The sequence below is a fragment of the Aotus nancymaae genome, unplaced genomic scaffold (genome assembly GCF_030222135.1).
Source record: "Aotus nancymaae isolate 86718 unplaced genomic scaffold, 86718_ANA_hifiasm-v0.15.2.pri h1tg000049l, whole genome shotgun sequence".
NCBI classification, from domain to species: Eukaryota; Metazoa; Chordata; class Mammalia; order Primates; family Aotidae; genus Aotus; species Aotus nancymaae.
In genome coordinates this window covers 1,195,408-1,223,295 of record NW_026988463.1, presented here as the reverse complement: position 1 = coordinate 1,223,295, position 27,888 = coordinate 1,195,408, and the positions used below count along the sequence as shown (strand labels likewise).

At 64.9% G+C, this 27,888-nt stretch overlaps 2 protein-coding genes across 2 annotated transcripts in view; one reads left to right on the top strand and one right to left on the bottom strand.

Moving 5' to 3' along the window:
* The window catches only part of TPSG1 (tryptase gamma 1), a 5,267-nt gene extending 3,134 nt beyond the window's left edge, over positions 1-2,133 (top strand). Inside the window, exons 6-9 of the mRNA XM_064362914.1 lie at positions 93-264; positions 810-1,075; positions 1,380-1,525; positions 1,626-2,133. Of these exons, the coding sequence (XP_064218984.1) occupies positions 93-264; positions 810-1,075; positions 1,380-1,525; positions 1,626-1,967 (926 nt within the window). The 3' untranslated portion in view covers positions 1,968-2,133. The remainder of the gene's footprint in view (positions 1-92; positions 265-809; positions 1,076-1,379; positions 1,526-1,625) is intronic.
* Positions 1,738-27,888, bottom strand: CACNA1H (calcium voltage-gated channel subunit alpha1 H). The gene is made up of 32 exons (XM_021675012.2): positions 27,782-27,888; positions 27,540-27,673; positions 27,120-27,217; positions 24,536-24,695; positions 22,185-22,500; positions 21,950-22,042; positions 20,323-21,112; positions 18,394-18,836; positions 18,051-18,202; positions 16,984-17,169; positions 16,149-16,266; positions 15,866-16,021; positions 15,402-15,492; positions 15,078-15,286; positions 14,303-14,683; positions 13,514-13,614; positions 13,153-13,276; positions 12,995-13,063; positions 12,684-12,868; positions 12,366-12,492; positions 12,045-12,170; positions 11,865-11,954; positions 11,534-11,726; positions 9,791-9,942; positions 8,733-8,842; positions 8,454-8,587; positions 8,236-8,306; positions 6,847-6,925; positions 5,970-6,091; positions 5,396-5,840; positions 4,889-5,049; positions 1,738-3,773 (listed from the first exon to the last, which is right to left on the bottom strand). The coding sequence occupies exons 1-32, from the start codon at positions 27,872-27,874 to the stop codon at positions 2,757-2,759; spliced, it is 6,726 nt and encodes a 2,241-aa protein (XP_021530687.2). The 5' UTR covers positions 27,875-27,888; the 3' UTR covers positions 1,738-2,756.

Here is a 27,888-nt window from a genome sequence, read left to right as displayed (position 1 = left end):
GGCAGGGAGCTGTGGACAGGGAAGGCTTCCTGAAGGGAGGGCACTGGGCTTCTTGGGATCCCCACCAGCCACCCCTTCCTCCTTTGGCTCAGGATGTGGCCGACAGCAGGTTTCGGATGCAGGAGGCCGCATCGTGGGGGGCCACGTGGCCCCGGCCGGCGCATGGCCATGGCAGGCCAGCCTCCGCCTGCGGAGGGTGCATGTGTGCGGTGGGTCCCTGCTCAGCCCCCGGTGGGTGCTCACAGCTGCCCACTGCTTCTCTGGGTGAGTGTCTGGGGGGGCAGGCGAAGTCTGAACGTCCCGGCCTGAGTAGGGCACGGGGTGGTGCAGAGGCCTCCACTCGGTCTTGACTCACTCTGAGGCCTGGGAACTCCCGAGCGTTTCCCTCTAGCGGGCAGGGAGGAGCTGACTGCCCACCCTCTGTGAGGTTTGCCCGTCTTGGCTCACCTCACAGGGCGGGCAGCTCCCTCCCTCCCAACCCCCTGTCTCTTCAAGTGAAGCTGAATGTGCAATCTGCCTCCTGCCCAGCCCCTCCGCGTGCCGGGAGTGTTGCTGGCTTCCCTCCTGGGTGCTGGCAGGATCCCCAAGGTGCCACCACGGTCCTTGGGCTCTGGAGGGCGAGGCCATGGTCCAGGCTTTGTCCCCAATGCCCAGAACTGCTTCTGCGCCATAAGATCAGGAGGGAAGAGGGGGGCATCGGATGCCCGCAGAAGTGGGGTCTGGGCGGGGCTGACGCTGACCTCTGGCCTCTGCAGCCGACCACTCTCAGGGCACTGATGCCCCCAACACTCGGCCACCCTCCCTCCCAGGTCCCTGAATGCATCCGACTACCAGGTGCACCTGGGAGAGCTGAAGATCACTCTGTCTTCCCACTTCTCCACCGTGAGGCAGATCATCCTGTACTCCAGGCCCCCAGGACCGCCGGGGTCCAGCGGGGACATCGCCCTGGTGCAGCTCAGCGTTCCTGTGACCCTCTCCAGCCGGATCCTGCCCGTCTGCCTCCCGGAAGCCTCGGCTGACTTCTGCCCTGGGACCCGGTGCTGGGTGACCGGCTGGGGCTACACGCAGGAAGGAGGTGAGGAGCCCTGGGGGGACGCTGGGATGGAGGAAAGGAAGGGCAGCCAGAAGAGGGCTGGCTCAAGGGACACCTATGCCACCACCTGCTCCTGATGGCCTCTACACCCAGCCAAGGCCACTCCTGTTGGCTGTCCCTTTTCGAAGCTTATTGTGTGGATCCATAGCAGTGACCAAAATGCCAGATCATAACCCACATGCCAGTGATGAGGGCCACTGGTATGGGACTCAGGGGAAGGCCTCCCATTCCCCGAGCGCAGGGGCTGGTGCCCCCACCTTCCCTGATGCCTGTCCCCCCACCCCAGTGCCTCTGCCACCCCCATACAGCCTGCAGGAGGTGGAAGTCGCCGTGGTGGACAGAGAGGCCTGCAGCCAGGACTACCCCAGCCCTGAGGGCAGCGTCCTTCAGCCCGACATGCTGTGCGCCCGGGGCCCTGGGGATGCTTGCCAGGTGAGCCCACCAGGCCATGATGGAGGATGGGGGTGCCTGCAGCCCAGGGAGGGGGCTCCCCAGTTGCTTGGCTCCCAATCCTCGCCTTCTCTGCCCTCAGGATGACTCCGGAGGGCCTCTGGTCTGCCAGGTGAATGGTTTCTGGCTGCAGGCCGGCATCGTGAGCTGGGGTGAGGGCTGCGGTCGCCCCAACAGGCCAGGGGTCTACACCCTCGTCCCTGCCTATGTGAACTGGATCCGCCGCCACATCCTGGCATCAGAGGTCTCAGGGTCTGGGTACACCAGGCTCGCCCTCCTGGCTGGCTTCTTCCTCCCTGGCCTCTTTCTTCTGCTGGTCTCCTGCGTCCTGGTGGCCAAGTGCCTGCTGTGTCAGTCTGGCGGTGGTGCTCCCTCCCCTGCCCCAACTCATGATGGCAGGAGTCCAAGGGCGTTTCTTAAATAAGTTACTATTTATTCCGCTCTGCCCCTCCCTCTCCCTTGACTTGAGAAGCTGAGTCTTCTGCATTAGATTATTGCAACATTGAACCTGAATTTAAAAGCACACAAAACTAAGGTGTCAATTGGAATCTCTCGGCGAAAGCCCCCGCCCGGACGGAGGGGAAGCCCGAGTCACATGGGGGCCGGACGCGTTACTCCACGGTGATGTCCCTAGTGATGGCTGGGCGTGTTACATCCCTAGTGATGTCAGCGTCCCCCCGAGTCACGGACGGTTCTGGGAACGGCTGGGCGGAACGGAAAGGGTGGTGGCTGGAAGGGGAGAGTGGTGAGGGCGTGATAGGCAGACAAGGACTCAAACTGTGAATGAAGGTGACGTCGGGCCGCAGTGGCCGCACCTGCTGCTGGCAAGGGCACAGGCCCCCAGCGAGTGTCCCGTAACAACGCGTGGCCTGAGAGGACGCAGCCTGGGACCTTCCCCTCTCTGGTGGGTGCCTGGTCTCTGTCCCACAGACGTGGCTTCTCTCATGACGGGACACTGACACAACCGCCACACGGCCTCGGCTGGCAGCAAAACTCAGAGAGAAACCCGAACCGGAACGGACGGAGGCTCGTGGGACCCAGCACCTCCCCCTGCTTCACTGGGCAGGGAATGAGTGCCTCAACTGTCATCCTCTGCGGCCCCTGCCCACGATGGGACCCAAGTCAGGGTCCGCGCACGGCTCTGCCTGGGCCACCACCCCGCCGGGGCCCCCAGACCCCAGTGCCAAAGCCCTGTGCAGCACCAAGCCCTGAGCTACACGGGGTCATCTGCATCACCCCTTGGGGCAGGGGTCACCGAGGGGGACCCTGGTTTCTCCAGAGGACACTGGGGGACTGTGAGGTACAGCCCCTGCCTCTTCTCAGGGGGGTCACTGTCGGGCATGGCTGGCTCTGTTTCTGGGGGTTCCAGGGGCACTATGGCCCCTGAAGAGGAAGCTCTAGGTTCTGGGGTCACATTGTGGCCACTGTCCAAGAAAGGGTCTCCACTGGGGCCCCCGAGGTCCAGCGGCTCAAAGGCAAAGCTGGGGACGGTCAGGTGCTCGGCCCGGCAGGAGGCCTGGCCCCAGCGCTCCCCCTTGCCTGCAGGGTCCCCTCCGGCGCCCGAGCCCTCCGTGGGCTCCAGGGAGTCCCTGTGAGGGGTGGCCTCACAGGACGGGGTCCTGCGCCTCAAGGTGGTGCTGCCGCCCTCCGTTGCAGGGGGCCTCGAGGAGCCCTCATCCTCCGCGGGGGGATCCACGGAGATGCAGGGCGGGCTCATCTTCTTCTTTCTGCGTGCACCCAGAGCAGGCTCGGCGTCGGGGCCCCAGGCCTTGGCCTCCCCAGGTTCCCCACTGCCCGGCTCCGCTAAGGGCCGCCACTGCTCATCCGCACGGCCTGGCTTGTCCAGGAAGCCCTGGGCGTCCACGCTGTAGAACCTTCGCAGGTCCCGCTCGCTGCCGCAGGGCGCTGGAGAGGCTTCGGGGCCGTGGGGCTCGGTCGCAGGCTGCCAGGGGCAGGCGGAGCTGGTGATGTGGCTGACCTCCTCATCGGCCGGGTCTGCAGCCTCGGCCTCTTCTCCGCCGGGGGCCGCCGGCCGGCTGGAGACGCAGCGCTGTCCGAAGGTGTGCTTCCGGGTGCGGACGCTGGCGGGCCGTGGGGAGCGCTGGGGGGACTGCAGGGAGCCCCCCTGGGATGCCAGCCTCACTAGGGTTTTCTCAGGAGGCTCCGCAGGGTCCAGGGTGTCCCTAGGGCTGTCAATCTGCCCTTCCAAGGAATCTGTGCGCACAGCCTCCTGCAGGGGCGCAGAGTCACAGTGAGCAGCAGGACCCCGGGAGGGCCTTGTCAGGGGGGGTCACAGTGAGCAGCAGGACCCCGGGAGGGCCTTGTCAGGGGGGGTCACAGTGAGGAGCAGGACCCCGGGAGGGCCTTGTCAGTGGGGGTCACAGTGAGGAGCAGGACCCCGGGAGGGCCTTGTCAGGGGGGGTCACAGTGAGCAGCAGGACCCCGGGAGGGCCTTGTCAGTGGGGGTCACAGTGAGGAGCAGGACCCCGGGAGGGCCTTGTCAGTGGGGGTCACAGTGAGGAGCAGGACCCCGGGAGGGCCTTGTCAGTGGGGGTCAAAGTGAGCAGCAGGACCCCGGGAGGGCCTTGTCAGTGGGGGTCACAGTGAGGAGCAGGACCCCGGGAGGGCCTTGTCAGTGGCCAGGGCTTGGGAACCCCCTGCTATCCTGTCGTGAAGAGGCCAATGTGGGCAGGTTCCTGGGTGGCTCCTGACCCTCGAGATGGGGCTGGAAGGCCCTGGTGTGGGCATCCCACTCTCACTCCTGACCTGTGAGGCTCTGGGGGAAAGCCTCTACCCACTGCTCTTTGGGAAGAGATGCTGTGGGCAGGAGACCCCCAGGGGCACAGAGCTGAGGCTGGGGCCAGCTCCCCGCCCCTGGACACCAGCAGCCCAGCTGGGCACCCCTAGGATGCTGTTCTCCTAACTGCACCCACACGGTGTAGGGGTCTTGCACTGGGCAATAAGAGGTAGGGAGAGGCACGAAGAGGAGCTGAGGCTGCAGGTGGGTGAGGCTGGGGCACAAGCCAGGACTGGAGAACCACTGTCTGCCCACTGTGAGGCCTGAGAAACCGCTATCTGCCCACCATAAGGCTTGAGGCTGTGGGTCCAAGGGGACTCGGGTCCCTGTAGCCAGGTGCTCTGTGGCCACAAGTTCACAGGCCTGAGGGCCCATTTGGGTCCAACACCCCAAGATCCACCAAGCAACAGACAGAAAACTTCAGAGCCCCAAGCACCCAGTGCCACCCTCCCCGGGCCTGGTCCTCGTTTGCTGGTGCCTCAGATGGGAGAAGGCATCCCTGCAAGCCCCCACCCCAACCAGCCTCCGCTGCAGGGCAAGGCTCCTACCTGTCTGCAGAGCAGTCGGCTGAGGCTGGGGGAGCGCGCTGTGCCCCGAGGGGACAGGGTGTGGAGGGACTCGCTGCTCCTGGCTGGAGACGATACAGCCAATGGGACCTGGAGGGAGGCACAGGACTCCGCGGGCGGTGAGTGCACAGAGGTGGCCGAGCCTGAGGCAGGGAAGCATCTAAGCTGGCAGCTCTGCCCCTGCCTTTCTGCCCAGCTTCCACCCACCCCCATCCTCCCGCAGCCCACCCCCGTCCTGCTTCCTGTCCATCCTCCTTCCCATCTAGCCTAGCCCGACCTGTCCTCCCTCTAAGCCATCCACCCCAGTCCTCCTTCCCAGCAGCCCATCCTGCTTCTCACCCACCCTTGGCCTCCCCTCTCCCTCCTGCCTGTCCGCATCCTCCTTCCCACCCATCCTCCCTCCTGCCAGCTCCGGCCAGACCCGTCCTCCCTCCCACCTGCCCTGCCTTGCTTCCCGCCCAGCCCACATCTTCCTGCTGCCCGCCGTACCCGAGCGGGTGCCGCCCCCATAGGTCTCCATCTCCACCTCCTGCAGCGGGCAAGGGCGGGGCGACGGGGCGGGCGCCACGGGCCGGAACATGTAGCTGTCGTTGGGCAGCGAGAGCATCCTGGACACGGACACCTTGCGCGCAACCTGGAGGTTCGGGGCATCGCCGGCACCCCGACTCTCCTGGGGCGAGGGAGGCCCGTCCGCGTCCACCGTGCGTGCGTCCCCGGGGCCCCGCGCCATCTCCAGCTCGATCTCGGCGTCCAGCTCCGCGTCCTCGCGGGCCTCCTTGTTGCTCTCCTCCAGGTGCTTCATCAGCACGGCCACCACCACGTTCACCAGCACGAACTGCGCCACCAGCACGAAGGTCACGAAGTAGACGGGCGACAGCGCCGGCAGGTAGCTCAGGCACTGCTTGTCCTCGCGGGTGCACTCGCGCAGCGTGTCCTGCGGTGGGGGGCAGCTGCCGGCCGGGATCCGCACCACCTGCGGGCGCCACCCCTTCCCCCTGCCCGGCCGGGACGGACCCGGGCCCGACCCTGGGGGAGCCTGAGAAACAGCTGGGGCTGCCGGTACCTTCATGATCCCGTTCCAGTTGTCCCCCGTGGACACGCGGAACAGCGTGAGGAAGGCCATGCCGAAGTTGCTGAAGGTGGCGTGCCTGCTGAGGCCCTCGCAGGGGTTGTCCTCACTGCACTCTGTGGGAGGGAGACGCACCCCTTCAGCCTCGCCTGCTCGGGTGGGGGTGGGACACACACCCGGCCCCCACATGCACCCTGGGGAGCCCGGAGGATGGAGATGACGAGGCCCCGGTGGTCCAACTGGGCCGGCAGAGGCTGACCCTGGTGTGAAGCCGGAGCCCCTGGGCCGAGGCCTCTGCTGCCACACCTGGGCTGGCTGCGGTGACCCCAGGCCCCAGAAGAGTCATTAGTGTCTGTTTCTGTGACTGTGTGTGGTGGGGGCTAAGGGGGAGCCAGGTGACTGGAATTGAGCTTGCCTGGTGGGCAGACACAGGCCGTGACGACGCCACACCCACTGTCAGGACAGGGCCCTGGGGAAGGACCCGGCAGGGACTGGGCTGGCTGAAGTGGGACCTGGCAGGGGTGCGGCTGGGCTGTCTGAGGAGGGTCCCCACCTGCCCTGCCCAGCCTGGGCCAAGGCCGAGGCCCAGGTGGAGGCTTAGGGAGGCTATAGCCTCCAGGCAAGGGGACATAGCCGGCATGCATCTCCTGGGACCACGTGGCGTTGGGGCTGGTGGCGCGTTTCCATGTGTGTGTGCGTATGTGTCCACGTGTACTCCCTCTCGTGTGTGGCAGGCATCCCTGTGTCTGTGCTCCTGTGTGCACGCCCGCACATGTATGTCACAGCTGGGTGCACGCCTCTGCGTTGACACACAAGCCTCAGCCTGCCAGGACCCCATGTGTGCCTGGAGTGGCGGGCAGGGGCCACTTACCCAGCCTCCCGAACAGCTCCACTCCCAGCGCAGCATAGATAAAAAACAGGAGCATGAAAAGAAGGCCCAGGTTCCCCACCTACACGAGAGAGAAGCAGAGCTGGGTCAGGCAGGAGGTGGGGCGGCCTCAGCCCAACCTGCAGGGCACTCGGCGCCTTGGCCACCAGGCCCCCCCGGCCACCCTCTCCCGGGCACTCCTGGCCCAGGCCAAGCGGAAGCAAATTCCCAGAGCAGGGCAGGGACCCCTGCGCCTCAGCCCCATGTCCCTCTGTGGGCTCCAACGGCCTCACCAGGTAGACAGGGCCCACCCCTCCGTGTTGGCTTCTCCCTTCCTCGGCCCTGGCCCTGAGCATCAGCCTCTGGCCTGGAGCCCACTCCACACTCTCTGCCCAGCAGGTTCCCCAAGGCCTAGCAGGATACCCCTGGGGGCTCTGGCCCGCCCTGTGCAGGGGCTACGTCAAAGTTCCCATGGTGGGGCCCAGACCAGCACGAAGCTAAGGGGTCCCGGCAGGTGGGCCTGGAGCCTCACCCCTCCCCTGCCCACAGCTCTCCTGTGAGCCACCCCACCAGCCCCAGCATTTGCACACACTGCCTCCCTGGGCGGCCCACCCCACAAGGCTGGCCAGGCCTGGCCCTGCTCTGAGACCCTCCTCCACATAGCTGAGCACCTGGTGGTTACTCAGGCCTTTGGGAGTGTTACTCGAATGGAGCTAGGCGCGCTGCTGAGGACAGCATGAGTGGGGACAGCTGAGGTGAGAGGCAGAAGACATGCGGGGGCATGTGACGGATGGCGCAGGGATGGGAAAGGGGTGGGAAGAGGAGGTGGTGCCAGGTGCGTGCGCAGCCGTGGGGGAGGGGTGGCTGGGAACATGGCTGGGCTGGTGGATGGACGGACACACGGGTTGGACAGATGGACTGGAGACTATGGATGGGGCAAAGCATTGGGTCTCTCGGCTCTGGAGGCCAAAAAGGATGTGGGCAGGGGCCAGGGGCACAGGGAGCAAGGAGGCTGAGCCTGCGTGGGCTCCAAAGGGCACACGGGCCTGCGGCCGGCACCTGCATCCTGAGTGTGGTCCTGTGCCAACACGCACACATCTGCGCTCTGCCCAGATCCATCCGGCTCTCCATGGCCCTCTGCCTACAGAAGTGCACCAGGGAGGTGCCCCTGGTGATGAGTCTTTGCCAGAGAACTGAGGCCCAGAGGGCAGCGGCTGGATCCACAGCTCCCAGCCCCGCCAAGCCACACACTGCACGCACAGCAGGGACACAGGTGCAGCAGCCGCACGCCCGACGGATAAGAGATGTGGGGGGACGGCGAGGCCCTCCCTGCAGCCTTGTCTTTCGGGGGCGTGTGGCGCCTGCGCTGAGGATGCTGTGGGCTCCACCTACCTGGGGCAGGGCTTGCACCACGGTGTCCAGCAGGGCACGCATGCCCGTGGCCATCTTCAGCAGCTTCAGCACTAGAGCAGGGAGCTGAGCGTCAGTGGGGCTGGGCGGACCCTCCCTGCTGCGTGGGGACCCTGGGTGCCCCTGCTCTTACTTCCTCTCCAAGGCCAAGCCCCACCCTTCTCCCACAGAGGGAACCTGGCGGGCATCCGGGTACCTACCACGGGCGATGCGGAGCACGCGCATGATTCGGATGATGGTGGGGTTGATGGGCAGCGCGGCGTTCATCTCGATCTCCTCCAGCGTGATGCCCATGAGTGACAGCAGCACAATGGCCAGATCCAGCTGGTTCCACCTGCACGGCCGCAGGCTCAGCGCACACAGCCGGGTCCCGCCTCAACTCAGCGCCATCACTTCTGCGGACTCCCGGGAAACGCCTACGGCCTCGCCTGCCCCAGCCCCTAGAGCCCCGAGCCCCAAGACAGCCCCACCCCATATACCTGTCCTTGAAGAACCGACGGAACCCAAATGCCACCAGCTTCAGTGCAGCCTCGAAGACGAACACGATGGTGAACACGTAGTTGCAGTACTTCAGGGCCTCGTCCAGCGACTGGGGGTGGAGGTGGGGCTGGCTGAGGTGAGGCCGGGACCGCCTCTCTCCCTGGCTCCCGCCCTGCACACCCGCGAGTGCCCCGCTGGCCAGCCCTGGAGGCTCCCAGCTCAGCTCAGTAGCTCCTCCCTGGGCACCGGCAGCCTCTCTCCCCCTCCTCTAGCCCAGCATACAGACAGTGCTCCCAAAGCACCCAATGAGGTGACAGTGGAAGGTACCCTCCCGCATCCACAGGCCCAGCTGAACTCTACTGCCTCTGGAAAGCCACCCTGAGCCGCCGGCCTACCTCACACCCCGCAGCCATCTGCGTGCCCCAGCAGCAGTGTCCTGGCCACCCACCCCGTCCTCTACTGACCGGAGCACCTTGGGGGCATGGGGACACTGGCTCACTGAGCCCGGCTCTGAGCACCTACAGTATGCAGTCTGGGTCAGGCTGGGAGGCCTGCCTGGATGGACAGGAGCTCCCCACCCCCTGAGGATGAGCCTCTGGTGAGGGAAGACCCTGCCCCTCCCAGCGCAGGCTGGGCTTTCCATAGAGCCGAGTCTGTTCAGCCTCAAAGGCTCGCTGCTGCCGCGAGGCCACCTCCTCCCTCTGGAAGGATGGGGAAAGACATCCGTCCACTGAGGAAGGGAGGGGTGCAGGGGGAGTCCGAGCCAAGAAAAAACTCGTCCTCTTAGGCCTGCCTGTCTCCTGTTAGGCCCCTCCTCATGGTGGGGATGTTCATGGCCAGGCTGGGAAGGGTCCCTCAGGGCAGAGGGAGGGGAGTTTCAATCCATGTTAAAAAGAGGTCTCTGTTCAAACAAAATCTCCACATCCCCCAACCCAGCCCCAGTGAGCGTGTGGCGGGGCACCCTGTCCTGGGCTGTGCCTGTTGCATCGGCCGCCACGCAGGGAGCACCCCAGCCCCCGGGCCTTCTCACTGCCCTGGTCTGGAGGAAGGCGCCTACCTTGGGCTGGTTATAGTGCTCCATGGACATGGTGATGACGTTGACGCAGATGATGAAGGTGATGAAGAGATCGAGATAGTGGCTGGTGCACAGCGAGTGAATGGAGCGGCGGGTGGGTGAGTAGTCGGCGTAGTAGGGCCGGCGCTGGGCCTCTGCAGGAAGGGCGGCTGTGAGTGCAGGGCGGGGGGCTGCCCGGTGCTGCTGGCTCCTACAGACCTGTTTTCCTCCCAGGTGGCCAAGTGTAGGGGAGAAATGGGGGCCCACTGCTCAGATGTGAAGATGGGGCTGGCCCTGCCTCCTTGGGGGGCTCACACAAGGCTGGAGGAGGGGCCCCTGTTCTGGGTGAGATGCAGCTCACTGTGAAGCTGGCTGGGCTGGGAGGCCTGCACTGGAACAGGCCTTGGGGGCAGGCCACTGACTAACCTCCTCCTCAACAATGCAGCCGTGTCCCAGGCAGTCCCCAGGAGTGGGGATGGAAGCTGAGATGGCTTCTTCACATCCCACCTGGGTGCCTGTGCAGACCCCGCCCTCCTGGGGCTCTCACGTTGGCACAGCATGAAGCTGGGCCTCTGTGGTCTATTCCTGTTCTGGCCTCAGGCTGAGACGCTGATGAAGGGCTGGGCAGGGCAGCCCCACTCCACCTCTGGGTCTGGGCCCACCAGCCTCACTGGAGCAGAGACGAGAGTGTGACCTGCCCTCTGGCCACCAGCCCAAGTCCCTCCCCTCCCCATCCTGCAAAGGGTCATGGGTACGGTCTTGGGTCTGCCAGACTCCACCCCATCTGAAGTCGTCCCCGTACTGGTCTGCACTGAACGCTTGGCCTCCAGGGTCCCTACACGCACAGGGAGGAGCTCCCACAGGTGAAAACATGAGCTGCCACCACCCCCCAGGACCTGCCTCAGCCACAGAACCATACATGGGTGGGGACCACTGGCCCAAGGCCTGGAAGAGCAGGAAACACCCCCCCACCCGACCCTCACGCTCCCCGGGCCGGCATGCAGTCACTGAAGCGCTTGGTGCAGCCTGGGCAGCCAGAGCGGGCCCGCGGCCTACTTGGGCCGGAACACTGAGGACACACGGCAGCCACAAGCCTGCAGGGGTGTGGGCAGCCCCTTGTTGCCCTGGGTGTCCTGGTGCACAGCAGAGATGCAGGCAGACTGCGAGCCGGGCAGAGCCACACACAAGCATGCACACAGCAGCCTGGGCCCTGGCGGGTAGCACAGCCCCTCCCCGAGCCACACGCCCAGCACCTCTGGCCACCTGTGCCCACCCTTCAGAGGACCCCAGGGGGCCTGGGATGCCCGCCCTTCCCCAAGCAGCGGCTGCAGAAGCAGGGCCTGAGGCATGCAGGGCAGGGCCGGTACCTGGGCTGGGGAAAGTGCCTGGAAAGACAAGGAGACGGTCTGAGGGCCGAGGGTGTGGGGGTGCTCGGGCAGGAGCCCTCTGCTGTCCCTCAGCCTGTCACGGGGGCTGTGCTGGCTCCTCGTGGAGTGAGGAGTCGGGGGTGAACCTGCCCCTTGGGCACTGGGGATGGGGTTGGGGGCATCTCTTCCTCTCCTGCCATGTGGGCTCCCCCAGTCGCCCTCTCCGGCCAGCCCCTCCACAGCCCGGCCCCCAAGCAGGCCCAGGCAAGGCGGGTGGCGTGCAGAGCCATTCGGGGAGGCCAGGGTGGGAGCGGGCAGGGCTGGAGGGCCCGGTGGGCACACAGGTACCGACCCGCCACCGCCACCGGGAGCTCCTTACTCCTGCGCCTCCTCTCCAGGCGCCGCAGCCGCTTCTCCTCGCGCCGCCGCGCCTCCTCCGCCTCCTGGTGCTGCCGGCACTTGTGGAAGTTCTCGACCACGACACCCACGAACATGTTGAGCACGAAGAAGCTGACGATGAGCAGGAAGGAGATGAAGTACAGCAGCATCCAGGGGTTGTGGTTCTGCACGGGCTGCGGCACAGAGGCAGTGGGTGCCCGCCCGCCTGCACGCCGGGCGCCCCGCCTGGGACGGCCCCGGCTCCCGGGGTCCTGCACGTCCTCAGAGGTGACCCGACTCGACCCCGGGGGCGGCCACCGGCCCGTGCGCACCTGCTGGTCGACACCCACGGCGTCCAGCCCGTCGTACATGATGTTCACCCAGCCGTCCTTGGACGACAGCACGAACAGCGACATCAGGGCCTAAGGGCCAGACCCGGGGTCACCGACGAGGCCAGGAGCTGGGGTCGCCGGCCCTCTGGCTCCAGGGGGTCCCCCGGCCGCCTGGCCCACCTGGCCCAGGTTGTCGAAGTTGTACTTGCGCCGCACCCAGCGGTAGTGGGCGGCCCGGCACTCGGCCTTGGTGGAGATGTTCCTGGTGTCGGCGCCCTCGCAGTAGTAGAACTTCCCCTTGAAGAGCTGATGGGGTGGGGCGGTCACCCCGGAGGGCCTGGCTCCTGTGCCCTACCCCACCTGGGGCCTCCTGGGGCTTTGGGGCGCAAGTGAGGCCTGAGCTGTCCCTCCGGCCCCGCAGCTGCACTGCTGTAAGCCACACTGGGGTGACATACCCCCTCTGCGACAGGGCAGACCCCCAGGCACGTGCGCGCCACTCACCTGCACACCCAGGATGCCAAAAATGATGAAGAAGGCACAACAGATGAGGACGATGTTCCCAATGGGCCTAAGCGATGAGATCAGAGTCTCCACCACCAGCTTGAGGCCCGGCGCCCGGCTGATGACCCTGGAGGAGGGGCACAGGGATGCACTGGGGTCATCTATGGCGGCAGCTGGCAGCCCCTGGCACAGCTCATGCGTGGGGCCGACCGGGTGGCCTGCGAGCAGTTCAGGACTGCCAAAGCAGTAATGAGCACTGGCATCAGGGGACTGTGCTTCCAAGTTGCCCCAGGAGCCCCCGGGTGCCCCTGCCCCCACCTCAGAGGCCGCAGTGTCCGCAGCAGACGCAGCACGCGCAAAACGCCCAGGATCTTGGCGCCGCCAGCCGAGGCCATGGCCACCACAATGTCGACCAGCGACACCAGTACCAGCAGCCCGTCCAGCAGGTTCCAGCTGCTCTGCAGGTAGGCGTGCTCGCCCGAGAGCAGCCCCAGGGCCACCACCTGGGGAGGGCCAGTGGCACTAAGCTCAGGCTCGGGGAGGGGCCTGGGGAGCTGGCACGCACCTGGGCGGGGCTGTGGGCAGAATGGGGACCTGGGAACGAGGGGCACTCCCAGGCCCCGAGGTACCTTCACCATCATCTCCGCCACGAAGATGGCCGTGAAGATGTAGTTGGAGACGGTGAGGAAGACCCGCTCCTGCCGGGAGAGGACGCTGGGGAGCTGTGTCCACTCCACCCCTCCCTGGGGGTCGTGGTGGCCCGGGACGACAGGGTTGGCTGACTCACGGTGCTGCCGGGGTCGATGTCGGGCCTCTCCAGGGCGATGGTGACACAGTTGAGGAAGATGAAAACGAGAACCACGTGATCGAACATCTTATGTGTGATGATCTTCCGGCAGGAGATGCGGAACCTGGGTGGGCAGGACCGGTTGAGAGGTGGGGCTGGGCGCCACGGACGGCAGAGTGGATGGGGGATGCAGGACGGCCCCGACCAGGCCTCCGCTTCAGCCCTGGTCCCTGTGGTCTCAGAGAAGGGCTGCCCACCCAGGGATGTCCAGCATGTGCCAGCCCTGCCCAGTGGGGACCTGGAGGCGGGGGTCCCATGGGGTGGATCTACCCACGCAGCCCCCCGACCCGGGCCACCTCACCGGTTCTGTGGGGAGAAGAGATAGAGAGCCCAGGCCTCGCGGCTCCGGCACCACTGGGGCTTGTAGGGCTCCAGCACTTTATGCAGGCGGAAGCAGCAGCTCTGGGGACAAGGAGGCGGGTCCTCAGAGCCCCATGCCCGCCTGCCCAGCCACCCCAGGGCCCTCTGCACTTAGCTGGGCCACCCTTCCCAGCCCGAGCAGCCCTTCTCCTGGGCCCTTCTCAGCCTTCTCCATCCTCACTCCTCACCCACCGGCCCTTGGCCTCTGGCTTTCTGGTCTCTGGGGCCCATGCCACAGAGCCTCTCCTTCTCTACCCTGGGGATGGCAGAGTGATCTCTACCCTGGGGATGGCAGAGTGACCCATGCTGGGGGTCCACGGGGCCAATTAAGTGGGTGCTCTTGGGCCTGTGGCTCTGGGGAGCAGTGCTCAACCCAAGGGAGCCAGACAGTTTAGTGGATGCGTGTCCAGAGCCTGTGGGTGACCAAACAGTGCAGAGCCCAGCCCGGTGTGCAGGCCAGACGTGGATCATTTAACGCACAGCCCCTAGGTGGCAGTGGGGGGGCCTCTGGGATCAGCTGTGGCTGAATCCCTGACCGCTGCTGGATTCCTCCCTGTCCTGACCTGCTTCTCTCCCCTTCTGAGTCCCCCCGGTGAATAACATGCCCCGAGTCCCATCTCAGACTCCACTCAGAGAAACTGCTCCAGACAGAGGGAGGCGAGGCAGCCATGGGCCCTGGGACAGGCGGTAAGGAGGTAAGAAGGCTGTGGGCCCAGTGCCACGCACTCACATCCTCCACGTCGTCATCGAGCTCGGACGCGTCCTCCCTGTGGCCGTCGATGCGCAGGAAGAACTCACTGGGCAGGGCCACCATCTGCCCGTTGCAATCGCGGCACTTGGCAGGTGGGAGGGCAGCTGGCCGCAGGGGCCGTGGGTCCAGGGACTCCGCGCGCCGCAGGGGCGTGGTGCGGGGCCCAGGCGTGCCCCTGCCGTCCTCCGCTTCGTCGTCGGTGCTGCCCTTGCCCTCGCCGGACAGCAGGGACTCACGTTCCCCACACTGGCTGCGGCGCTTGAGGCTGGGGGCACGGCCCAGGCTGCTCCAGCTGGAGCGCCGGCTGCTCCAGGCGCCATTGGGGCCCCAGGGGGCACAGGGAGAAGCTCGGAGGCTGGCCTGGGAGGTGGCGGGAGTCAGTGGCCTGGAAGCATCACTATTAACACCAACCGCTGGCATTTACGGATCCCCCGTCCGACCTGCCTGCTGTTTCCCGGACACGTTTCTGCCCAGCGCCCCCTGGCCCGCTTGCTCAGGTCTTCCCACGCTGTGCGCTGTGCACTCTGCGAGACTGCTGGGTGCACGCAGCTGCTGCGTCTGCCCCTTCATACTAGCCTCACAGAGCAGCAGCCCCGGCTTCCATTTATAGAAACTACAAGGCTCTTTCTTAGTCTCTGCACAGGACTGGGACTTTATAGGTGTAGGGAGCAGGACCCTCACTTGTCTTTGGGGAAGGCCATAATGAGCCAGAATATGAAGGGGCCTGAGGGCTGGGGCAGGAGACGGTCCCTACCAGAGGCTTCTGGTCTCCCAGCGTGGGGTCCCCGGAGCTGCTGCTGCCACGCCGAGAGGCTGGGAGGCTGGGGGCCGCATCCAGGTACGGCGAGCTCTTGGGGGTGGGCATGGGCGTGGCCGCTGTGCACAGGATGAGGGGAGGGGGCAGGCTGCCACGGCCCTCCAGGTGCCCGTTGGGGGTTACTGCCAGGGAGCACATCTTCAGCTCTGCAGGGCAGAGGGAGGAATGACCCCTAGAGCTGCCAGGAATCCACCCACCTAGGACCTGCCCTCAGGGGGCCCTGCACGGCCAGAACCCAGCCCACGCACTGACCACACGTACCTGTGGTCTGCAGGTCTCTGAATTTGTGGAAGTCCTCCTCGAAGCGGACGGATGTCTTATCCTCGTCAGTGTCAGATCTGTTGGCGTCGCCCTGTACCCCGCAAAGCACAACGCAGGCGTGAGGGCCCTGAGAGTGGGGACCCTTCATGCCGGATGGAAGGCTGGGCTGGCCTGGTCGGGGTGTAGATAGGAGGGCCCAGAGGATGATGTCACTGCCGGGGCAGGCAGCTAGGGGAGAAATCTGCCTCTCCGGACCGAGCCCTGACCACCCCGCTGGGCTCCTGGCCACCCCCTTCTCCTGGGGCCCCCCTCTCCTCAAGGAAGCCAGCTTCCCTTCTCTACTCAACTCCTGGAAGGCCCTCCACACCCCTCTCCTCTACCTGGAAGCCCCTCTTCCTTTTCCTCACCCTCCTCCTGGCAGCCCCACACCGTTCTCATGGAATCCCTCATCCCTGCCCCCTCACCTCCGCCTGGAAGCCCTCCACAAGGATGGCCACCAGCAGGTTGAAGAGGACGTAGTTGCCGAAGGTCATGAGGGCCACGAAGTAGAGGGCGGCCCAGGAGGAGGTGGAGGCCATGCCATTGTACAGCACCACGTTCCAGTCCTCCTGGGTCAGGATCTGGGGGACAGCGGGGAGCCAGGGTGGTCAGCCCAGCCCCGAAATGCTCTGCACCAGCAGGACGGAACATCCACCTCTCTGCGGATCAGACTCAGCACAGCACTGTTGCGGGGACCCCAGGCACTACCTGGAACACAGTGACGATGGCCCACAGCAGGGAATCGAAGTTCTTTCTGTCAGGAACCGTGTCTCCGGTGTCTGTTTTCAGGCTGAACTTGCAGCCGAAGAGGTGCATGCCCAGGATGCTGGGGGTAGGCAGGGGTGTGTTGACCGGGAGAGAGCGGGGAGCAAAAGGGGGGCGGAGGAGGAAGGGGAAGGGCCGGCTCTGTCCCTCTTGGGTATCCTGGCCTCCCACCCTCCCTGAGCACCTGGGCTCCCAGGCCTAGAAGGGACTTCCTACCCCCACAACTCAGTACTACTGTGTCCTTTCTACAGGTGAGAAGACCAAGGCCAGAGGTGGGACAGACACGGGAGGACACTCTGGCTTCGGGCGGCAGCTGGGACCTGGGACACCTGCCTCATTCAGCTCCTCTGGGCCTCGAGAGCCCAGCCTTCCTGGCTGCCTACCCTCCAGCCAACCCTGACCCTGAGATCCAGGCCAGACTGGCACCCAGCAGGTGCTCAGAACACCCTGCTAGAGCCTGGTGCCCGCCCCCACCCCCAGCACTCTGCCCTTATGTGAGCAAGTACCCAGCTTGTCCAGCTGGTGGCCCATCTCTGAACCCTGCCATCTGTGAGTCCCGAGGGAGCACAGCCCAAGCTGACTCTGTACCTCTGGCGAGTGGCACACAGCAGGTGCCCGCTCAGTGCTTCTCAAACGAAGGCAGCATAGGCCAAGTGTCTGTAGATGCTCTGGGGCTGGTGCTGGGAGGGTTCCTTTTCCTTGGGGGTAGTCCCAGCCCTTTGCCTCCCAGCTGCCCTGAGGTGAGACGCTGGGTGGGCCGAGGGGTGGGGGGTCCCACCTGAAGATGAAGATGAACAGCATGAGCAGCGTGCAGAAGGTGGCCACGTTGTCCATGGTCTTCACCAGTACCACAAGCTGGCGCCGCAGCGCTGGCAGGAAGCGCACCAGCTTCAGTACACGCAGCAGCCGGAAGGTACGCAGCACAGACAAGCCGCCGTTCGCCTGCCCCACTATCTCCCAGACACTGTGGACGGGTGGGGGCGAGGGTCAGCGGGGCCACGATCCCTGACCCCAGGCCCTCCTCCCACTGGAAGCAGGATCAGCCACCCAGGAGCCACAGCGGCCTGTGCTGCATCCCACAGATGGGAGCAAGCCTGGCTGCATCAAGGCACATGAGCGGCTGTGGAAGCGTCTCAAAGGCCACCTGATCTGCTGATGGCCCTGGTAGCTATCTGGCCCCCGATCTCCCTGGGAGAGCAGAGCAGGCTCTGGCCGGGTCGGGGACGCTCCTTCACTGAGGGTGCTTTTCTGTCCTGGCCCGGCCACAACCAGACCTGGCCCATTTGCTCTGCTCACCTGCTTCCTTCCCAGGGGTGTGAGGCCCCTCACCCCTCTCTACTCGAGGGATGAGCTTCCTCCTAGGGGAAGATGGTGGGGGGCATTTCCCCTCAAATTCTGTCTGTCCTTTCTGGTTTAATTTTGTAGCAGAAATGCTCCCCCAGCAGCTAGCATGATTCAGCCTTTTAAGCTGCTCTTTCCCGCAGGGCCTGAGCCCTGAACAGCTCAGCAGTGAGGCCACTGCACGTGTGCTCTGTTCCTGCAGGGAACAGCTCCACTGGTTTCTAGAAACATCCATCTGAGATACAGCTGATGTAACAGGTGCATACCCAGTAGTGCTTTCGGGGAAGCATAGGGTCTGGGGAAGGGACGGTTCCCAGGACAGTCCCTTGGGCCAGCGGGGTCAGCAGGCACCTGATTCCCACAGCCTGCCGTCAAGTCCTCTGCCGTTGCCAGTGCTTCCTCCTGTACTCAGGGTTTTGCTCTGTAGTTGGGGTTGTTTTTTTTTTTTTGCCAGAGAGTGGAGCTTCCCACGCCCCTCTGGCCTGGAGAGGAGTGGGGACCCACCTGATGACCACAATGATGCCATCGAAGATGTTGTACGGGCTCCGGATGTAGCCCAGAGGGCCGCAGGCCAGCAGCTTCAGCAGCATCTCCAGGGCGAACATGCTGGTGAACACGATGTTACTGATCTCCAGGGCATTCGTGAGCTCCTCAGGCTGCAAGCGGAGGTGGGGTGGTCAGGGGCCCCCCACGGCTCCCGCCCCTCCTCAGCACTGATCTGGGGGCAGGCCGGCCCGCACCTGCTCGTGGTACGCCACGCCCATGCTCAGCGTGTTGACGAGGATGGACATCATGATGCCCCCCAAGCACGAGCGGGAGCCCACCCCATGCCCAGGCCGGCCCGCACCTGCTCGTGGTACTCCACGCCCATGCTCAGCGTGTTGACGAGGATGGCCATCATGATGCCGCGGCTGAAGTACTTGCTGTCCACGATGCGGCGCAGCTTGCTGCTGAAGGTGGCCCAGAGGCGGCCCAGCCTGCCCGGCTCGCCTGGGGCTGCCTTCTGCTGTGCCCACTGCCGGGGGCTGCCTGGGCCCGGTGTGTCCGTTGCAGGGGGCTGTTGCATGGGGTCCCGGAGGTCGCCATGCCGCACATCCTGCGTGAATTCGTAGGCGCCATGGCCATCTGAGTCTCCACTCTCTGAGCCACTGAGCTCACCCTCCGGGTCCTCCAGGGCGCGGGTACAGTACGGGCAGCTCTTCAGCTCACAGGTCAGCATGCCTGCTGGGGGGCTGGGCAGGGGGCAGGGCACGTTCAGGCCCGACAGGTGGCCAGGGGCCTGGCCCAGTCCTGTGGGAGAGGGCACAGACAGGGGCAGGCCCACTCAGCGGTGCTGCCACCAGGGCCTGGAACCCACACTCACACAAGCAGTGGGGTGAATGTGTCCCCTGGAAAATATCCATCCAGGGTCCAACCTCCAGAACCCGCAGGTGGACCCTAAAAGTAGGGTCTCCGCAGGTGTAATGAGTTAACATGGGGGAGGAGGCGGTGCTGGAGGAGGGAGGGCCCCAAACCATGACTGTTCCACTCAGGACAAGGAAACAGAGACAGCCACACGAAGACAGACCCAAGACGCAGGAACGTGTCTACAGGCCGGGGGGTGGTGAAACTGCCAGAATTTAGGAGAGGTGGGGACAGTCCTCCCCTAGACCCTCCAGAGGAGCTAACCCTGCGACACTGGACCGCTGGCCTCCAGAGCTGAGAAACTGGTTTTCCACCGTGCAAAGCCCCGTAGCACATGGTTACAGCAGCCAGACACGTGCGGGCATGTACCTGGGCAGATTCACACACACACCTGGGCGCACACTCCCCACCCCACAGCCGCATTGCTGCTCACATACTAGCAGAGCGACACTCTTAGGTGCAAGACGTTTGCCTGCCTTGGGCTGTGCCATCCACAGAAATATACCACCACCCACGTCCAGCAGCGACAGCACACAGGCAAAGTTAGCTACGGAATTCCACGTAACCTGATGCAACCTCCAACATGAAACTGACGAAAAAATGACTGAGTCGTCCTGTGACATTTTCATGCTGTCTTTGGAACCAGTGTGCCCCCTATGACACAGTGGCTGGACTCCCACAATTCAAGAGTTAGAAGCACGTGCCCAACACTCTTGCCTGCACACCGAGTACCAGGGCCCCGTGCTTGCCTGCACCTATATATCTGTGCACAGAACCTAGAAGGGCACCCAGGCCTGTGTGGAACGCTACCATCTGCAGGTCCTGGAGTCTCCAATTCACCTGTCTGTCCATGGTGGGCTGAAGCCAAGGCCCCGCGTAGGAGAACCCTATGCCAGCCCGTCTCTTCCTGAACCTTGCTGATTCCCTGATGGTGCCCCCTGCACTCCCCTGCTCAGTGTCTTCATCTAGAAAGGGGCCAGCCTCAATGCCCACAAAGGGGTCTGCAAGTCCTCCAGACAAGCGCCCAGGCTGTGGACGTGAGCATACAACACCGCTCAGGCCCAGGCAGAGGCAATGGGATACTGGCCCAGGAGGGTCTGACAAGTCTTGTCAGATTCAGAATCCCATCTCCATGGCCACCACTCCTGCTGTGGGCTGTGGGCCACTGGGCCTTGCTATGGCACCGATGGGGGCAGGACCTCCCTCTTTTCCCTTCCTAGGGGTTCCAGAAGCATGGCTGATCTGCTCCACAAAACTCCAAGTTGGACTCATGAGAGTGCCCACAGTGAGTACAAGAATAACATGTTGGAGACCCTGCCCGCCCAGCCTGGGTCCCACTGCCTTCTCCGTGGGGTGGGGCTGGGGTCCTCACCATGCTCCCCAACCACATGCTGGATCTTCTCGTAGGGGTCGGGGCTATCCAAGCTCAAGGGGCTGTGCCCCCCGGTGCCTGGTGGCCCACTGGCCCACTTCCCCTTGGGTCCGGGGCTGGTGCTGCCTTTGTTGCTGCCCGGCCCTGAGGGCAGGATGGTGGGGTAGTTCATGGCAGCCAGCCCCGTAGCAAGCTTGAGGCTGGCGGCGGCAGTGGCTGCGGCATGTGCCACCCGGGCCCTCTCCTGCGGCCCCTCTATGTGGCAGTCGGCATGGTAGATGCTGTGCACAGACTCTGCGTCGGGTGGTCTGCGGCCTGTGGAGGGTGGTGAGAGGGGCGCACCAGCCCGCACCAGGCTGGTGTCGCAGACGCCCGGCTCGGGGCCGGGCCGGCGGGGGCTGCCGTGGCTGAAGTGATAGTGGTGGTGGTGGTGGTGATGGTGGTGGTAGACCAGGTGGTGCACTGAGGCCGTGGGCCCGCCTGCCCGGCGCTGGCGGCGCCCGGGGCCCTGGCCTTGCACTGTGCTGGGGTCCACCTTCTTGCACCAGCGGCTCTGCCAGCGAGCGTAGAGGCGCAGACTGCGTCGCTTGGCCTTGCGGAAGACGTGGCCCACATACTTCAGCAGCTCTTCGTAGCAGCTGCCGGGCTCAGAGAAGCTGGCCAGCGTGCTGTCGTTGGACCGGTGGCGTGCCCGCTGCTCCCGCATCAGCTGGCTCTCTCGCTGCTTCGTCTCCGAGAACTGTGTGGCGATCACCACCAGGCACAGGTTGATCATGAAGAAGGAGCCCACCTGCGACGGCGGAGGGCAGGTGGGTGACAGTGAGCGAGCGGGTCCCCGATTCGCCGCGGAGCCCCACTGTGCGCCGCCTGTGTGAGTAGGGGCCATGCCACGGGCACAGTGGGCGGGGTGCCCTGTTGTGGGCAGCTCACTGTGGTGTGCAGTGCTGAGCTCCCACATCTAAAGCAGGCATCGCACAGTAGATGCTTTGTGCCTATTTGAACAAGAGACCGGGTACCCTCTTTCCTGCTCGTGCATGTGACTCGGCCCCTCCTTCACCTGCAGGTGACTTTCTTGGCGGGGGCCACCCTCCCCTCCCCAGCACCCCAGATGTGTTTCCTCCTTAGCACGGGCCAGTGTGCAGCAAGTCTCCTCTGCGTGTTCGCCTCGCTTGCTGTCTGTGAATAAGGCAGGGACGTGCGTCTGCTTCTGTGACTTGCCGCGTCCTTGCAGGGTGGCTCCATGCACACCCAGAACCCTACAGGTGTCTGCTGATTCAACCGACTCTGCTGGGACACCTGGGGCCTATGAGAGGACCAGGTGAGGAGCATGCCTGGGGCCAAACACATCGTGGAAAACTGTGCTGGGAGGGCATGGACCCCCCAGAGGTGTTCTTGGCTGTTTAGCCCCGAGCTAGCACCCACAGGCCTGGACCCTGTGTAGGTGATGACATGGCCTCCTGGCGTCCCCAGCCGCACCTCCCCATCCCCACAAGCTCTGCCTCCCTCCCGTGTGCCCCCTTCAGCTGGAGGCTGGCCAGAAGTCCCTCTGACCACGCAGGTAGCCCACCCCACCCCCAGCCAGCTAACGCCAGGGCCCATCCTGGCGAACGCTGCCGCCGACACTCACGATGATAAGCAGGATGAAGTAGATGAAGTTGTAGAATGAGTGTGCGTCCATGACGTAGTACATGATGTCCACCCAGCCTTCCAGCGTAATCACCTGCAGGGGCGGTGGCTGGACGTGGGCCCGAACGACCCCTCCTCCTCTTCCCCGTGCCCCTGGGGTCTGGGCTGGGGGGCGAGTCCCACACCCGCTCCCCCGCTGTGCAGCAGGGCCCCCGTCCCATCCTCTGGGCACCCACCTGGAAGATGGCAATCCAGGCATAGCCGATGTTGTCGAAGTTGATGGCACCGTTGTGGGGGTTGGAGTCGCCCGAGCGGCACACGTTGTAGTACTGGTTCCAGTTGATGCAGGCGTTGCGCGCGGCACCCGCTCCCTCAGCCTGGGGCTGCGCGTAGGCCTCCCAGCCCAGTGTGCAGGGCACGCGCAGCTCTCGGCGGCTGGGGATGTGCGAGCACTTCTGCATGCCATTGTCCCGGCGAGAGGAGCAGATGAACGGGTTCTCCTCGCCCTCCTCCGTCTGGTAGTATGGCCGCAGGAAGGTCAGGTTGTTGTTCCTGGGGGATGGGTACAGCCGGCGCCCAGAGGCACGATCAGGGGCAGCCAACACGGCCAGCTTTGGGGGCACGATCAGGGTCGGAGGCACGATCAGGGTCAGGACGGTGGTCAGGGTCAGGGCCGGGGGACCAATGACAGCTAGGGGGGCACGGTTAGGATCGGGGGCGTGATAGGACCAGGGGTCATGACCAGGATCAGGGGACACAGCCAGGGTCAAGGCCAAGGACACAGTGGCACTGCAGGAACCTCACCCTTCTCAGCCCAAGTCCATGGAAAGACAAAGACAGAAAGGAACAGAGAGAACAGAGACAGGGACAGAGAAACTGACAAAGAATAACACAGGGAAACAGGGACGGGAGACCCATGTTGAGACCATGGCTCCTCTTGGAAAGGGATAAGGAGCAAGGGGTGAGGGGAGGGGACCCCAGGGAGAGGGGCGATGGCCCTGGGATGAGGGCTGAGTGTCCTGGGGTGAAGGATGAGGGGACCCTGGGGCAAGGGTTGAAGGAACCCTGAGATGAGAGGAGGCGACCCTGTGGTAAGGGCTGAGAGAAATCTAAGGTGAGGAATAAGAGAACCCTGCGGTAAGGGGAGACCGTGGGGTGAGAGCAGAGGGGGAGACCCCAAGGTGAGGACTGAGGGGAGACCCCGAGGTGAGGACTGAGGGGAGACCCCGAGGTGAGGGCTGAGGGGAGACCCCGAGGTGAGGGCTGAGGAGACCCCTGAGGAGATCCCGGGGTGAGGGCTGAGGAGACTCCTGAGGAGATCCCGGGGTGAGGGCTGAGGGGAGACCCCGGGGTGGGGGCTGAGGGGAGACCCCACGGTGGGGGCTGAGGGGAGACCCCGGGGTGGGGGCTGAGGGGAGAGCCCGCGGTGGGGGCTGAGGGGAGAGCCCGGGGTGGGGGCTGAGGGGAGACCCCGGGGTGGGGGCTGAGGGGAGACCCCGGGGTGGGGGCTGAGGGGAGACCCCGGGGTGGGGGCTGAGGGGAGACCCCGCGGTGGGGGCTGAGGGGAGACCCCGCGGTGGGGGCTGAGGGGAGACCCCGGGGTGGGGGCTGAGGGGAGAGCCCGCGGTGGGGGCTGAGGGGAGACCCCGGGGTGGGGGCTGAGGGGAGAGCCCGCGGTGGGGGCTGAGGGGAGACCCCGGGGTGGGGGCTGAGGGGAGACCCCGCGGTGGGGGCTGAGGGGAGACCCCGGGGTGGGGGCTGAGGGGAGACCCCGCGGTGGGGGCTGAGGGGAGACCCCGCGGTGGGGGCTGAGGGGAGACCCCGGGGTGGGGGCTGAGGGGAGACCCCGGGGTGGGGGCTGAGGGGAGACCCCGGGGTGGGGGCTGAGGGGAGACCCCGGGGTGGGGGCTGAGGGGAGACCCCGGGGTGGGGGCTGACGGGAGACCCCGGGGTGGGGGCTGAGGGGAGACCCCGCGGTGAGGGCTGACGGGAGACCCCGGGGTGAGGGCTGACGGGAGACCCCGCGGTGAGGGCTGACGGGAGACCCCGCGGTGAGGGCTGAGGGGAGACCCCGCGGTGAGGGCTCAGGAGACCCCTGAGGGGACCCCGGGGTGAGAGCTGAGGAGACTCTGGAAGAGAGGACAGGCTGTTGGGGTGACTTGTCCCGGGGGCAGACGGAAGGCGGCAAGGGAGGTGGGGCCTAAGCCGAGGTGCCGGTAGGGGCCCGGACTGACGGGGTTGGTGCCAGTGGGGGCGGTGATGGCATGGTGGGCGGAGCCATGCGAGGCGGTGACTGCCCTTTGGGTGGAGCCACAAAGCGCAGTAATTGGTGGGCGGAGCCAGGAGGCAGTGACTGCGTGGAGGGCGGAGCCATGTGAGGCGGTGACTGTGTGGAGGTCGGAGCCACAAGGTTCGGTAACTGCGTTGTAGGCGGGGCCACGTGGGGCGGAAACTGCGTGATGGGTGGAGCCACAGGTTCGGTAACGGAGTGGTGGGCGGACCCATGGTGGGGCAGTGATGAGTGGAGGGCGAGGCCATGTGGGTGGAGCCATCTGTGCGGGGCCTCACTGGGGCAGGGCCTTGCTACCTGACAAAGGCGCTGTCCAGGAAGCAGCGGTTCCGCAGGAGGCCGGCCCAGAGCTGGACGCCGACGATGCCGAAGATGAAGAAGACGAAGAAGCAGAGCAGAAGAACATTCCCGAGCATGGGCAGCGTGTCCAGCAGCAGGGTGACCAGGATCCGCATGCCTGTGGGTAGCAAGGCCAGGATCGGCACTGCTAAGCCCTGCAGGTGCGCCCTCTGGGCCGCAGCCCCTCCCTGGAGCCCTGAGCCCTGTCCACTGTTCACAGTGGGTGTTCACGCCCACCGCATGCTGACTTGGGTTGCCCCCTGGTGACTTTCTACACCCCCAGTGTAATCAGGGCTCCCCTTCCGCCCCTGCCAGCCCCCAGGGACAGGGACACCCCGGGGCTTGACACGCCCAGAGGGGAGCCAGGTCTCCACCTCCAACCAGCCCAGGGCGGCTGGTCCTGCTGCTTTTGGAGGGCTGGGGTGTGGAGGGGCGGAGGCAGGGGACTGCCAGGGCAGGCCTGACCACGAAGCATCTCAGGGCCTCAGGATGACCAGAGTCCAGTGGCCCCCAAGGCTTGTTCCATGGCACCCTGAAGTTGCCATCAAGGCAGCAGCAGCCTTGGGAGCCCCAGAGCCTTGGGTGGAGGCTGTCTCCTGGGGGGAGTCTCTGCAGCAGGTCCAGGGTTCTGAAAGCTTTTTGTCTGATTCCCAGTGAGAATCCTGCCAGAGCAGAGCCCCACCCCAGAGAGAGGCTGCTGGGGGCAGTGGGGAGGGTAGGCAGTGGCTTTTCGTGAGGCAGCACTGAAGCCTTCAGTCCTGGGTGCTGTGGGATGCGTGAACTCCAGATTAATCCAGCAAGTGGGTTAGCCAAACCCCATGCACCCCTCACTCCATCCTGGGCCTGTTCCCCCAAGACCTCCTTTCCTCCAAATTTAAGCAAGGGCCAGGTTAAGGCAGCAGGTAGACCCCTGGGCCAGGAGCCTGGGGATGCTGAGGTGTCACCCAGCACCCAGGGGTGTCAATAGCAAAACGGGCTCCTCAGGTCATGGGGGTGAGTGAGATCCAGGAGGGGCACAGAAGTGCCAGAACAGCTGACAAGAGCAGAAACAGATCAGTGAGCACTGCCCTGGCCAGACCACAACTGGCTCAAAGATCACAGATGATCCAGGGGTGCGAGTGGACCCCAGGTCAACAGAACGGGCTGCAGCCCAGAACGTGTCCTCGTTATGAGGATCGTATGATCCAGTCTGGAAGTTTCCTGTTCCCTCTCTGGGACAGGAGCACATCCCCAGGAGGCCAGGCTGCTGGTGACAATTAGGACCATTCTGGGAATTTAACCTGAAAAGTAAACATCCATGGAAGGGGGCTGTGTGTGCTGGGCTGCTTCATGCTCTAACAGGTGGGGCCACACTGGTGTGCAGACAGCACAGTGTGTGCCAGGCACAGGGCCAAGACCCACACATGCGTCACCTCACTGCATGCTCAGCCACCCTTGGGGCCACAGGCACCCCTGTACAATATTCCGGGAGACACTGAGGTTCAGGCTCAGTCACACAGTATTCAACCTCTATCTGAGCCGCACAGTAGATCTAGGCAGGCAGATGGAAGGAAGGCTCAGGGGCCAGCAGCACAAGCCTGACTCACCTGCCTTTCAGGAAGCTGGAGCCCCCAGGGGAGGGAGTGCCTAACCCTGCGAGTGTGCTGCAGGACAAGCCCTGAGTGCCAAGGCCACCAGGACCCAGGTTAGGCAGTTGGAAAGGCTGTGGGGCCACAGCGACATGCAGTGTGCGCTCATGCCTCATCCGACCTCGTGGGGGCCGCACCCACCCCCAGGAGCTGGAGCAGCTGAATGCAGCCCTGAGTGCTTTAAAGAACTATCCCAGCCCATCTCTGACACAGGTGGGTGGCCCAGGTTTGACAGCACGGTTCCCAAGCAAGCAGACGTGTGACTTCCGGAAGCTCTTCCTCCACCTCCCCTCACTCCCAGCGCACAGCACACACAAGCAGCTCCTCTCCACCAGGCCCCTCCTCACAGCTGCTGGCCAAGTCCTGGAGGGTTTCTAGCCTTCCTTTTCAAACATCAGCTGCTCAGCAGGGGACATGGAGGCCCAGCCCGGGCCAGCCATCTTCCCCTCTTCCCTTGGGTGGTGCTCCTGGCAGGAGGGTGGGAGCAAGGCAGTGGCAGGGGTGGGGAGGGTGAGTTGTCCTCAGGACAGACTCTCCCCTTGCTTGTGTGGGAGTGAAGGGGATGCTGCACAGAGCCCCCAGGAGAGCTGAGCCGCACTCACAAATGTGTCTCCACAAGCGTGAGCCACACTAGGATGGGCCAGACCGCAAAGTCACCAGCAATCTGCTTAGCCCCCAGCCTTGCCCTTAATGCCAGGCAGACGAGGAACCCGAGGTTCACAGTGGCCCCTGTCACCTGGCCATGTGGGAGCCAGGGACCCTGTGAATGCTGACTGCCCACCACACCCCAGCTGGATTCTCCCCAGAAAACCTCTAGCAAGTCCTGTGGTCCCGTGGGCCCTTTTGAGTGCTCTGCGGGGCTGGTGGACATGCAGGCCTCCCGGTCTCAAGCCAAGGTGGGGAGGGTCACTTACTGGGCACGCGGTTGATGGCACGCAGGGGCCGTAGCACTCGTACAGTCCTGATGGCCGAGAGGCTCACATTGTGCCCGTCCAGTGAGTACTCCATCATGCTGGGGGCGGGACGAGGGGGCAGCTCAGTGACGGGCCCAAGGGCCAAGGGTGGGCTGGGGTGCACAACAGGGCTGGCAGGGCCGGAGGGCCTTGCACCAGCCAGGATGGGCTCTAATGTAGCAGGAGCATGACCCTTAGTCACACCGAGACCACCTCCATCACCTGTGCCCAGGAGGGTGGCTCTCCAGAATCCCTGACAGGATCCCTGGCTCTACCTGGACCCCTCCAGAACACGCCTCTCATCTTTCTTTACAAGGGGACACAGGGATCCCTCTGGGGTGGGGCGGGGCCCCTTGGCCAGCTCTCCGAGGCGAGGCCTACCCCGCCATGACGATGAAGAAGTCCAGCCTGTTCCACGTGTCCCCCAGGTAGCACTTCTGCCCGAACAGCCCCAAGGCCACCATCTTGATGACCATCTCCACCGCGAAGAAGGCGAAGATGAAGGCGTCGAAGGCCTGCGAGAGGAGGGGTCAGGAGGGGCCGTGGGATGACTCAGCCCCGCCCCCCCACCCAGAGCCCCGCCCCCACCCCAGCCGAGCCCCCGCCCCGAGCCCGCCCCTCACCTCCAGGATGTTGCAGCGCTCGGAGCCGCACTCGACGTCCTCGCAGGGCCGGAACATGCCCAGGGTCACACAGTTGAGCATGATGACTAGCATGCTCACGTGCTCGA

What these genes read in the sequence shown, in the direction of transcription:
- CACNA1H (XM_021675012.2), bottom strand. Translation starts at nt 27,874, where the DNA reads ATGCTAGTCATCATGCTCAACTGTGTGACCCTGGGCATGTTCCGGCCC. An exon ending in TGCCATCAACCGCGTGCCCA is followed by an intron (nt 24,696 to 27,119) that starts GTAAGTGACCCT and finishes TGCTACCCACAG; the next exon opens with GCATGCGGATCCTGGTCACC. An exon ending in TGGCGGAGATGATGGTGAAG is followed by an intron (nt 12,869 to 12,994) that starts GTACCTCGGGGC and finishes GGCCCTCCCCAG; the next exon opens with GTGGTGGCCCTGGGGCTGCT.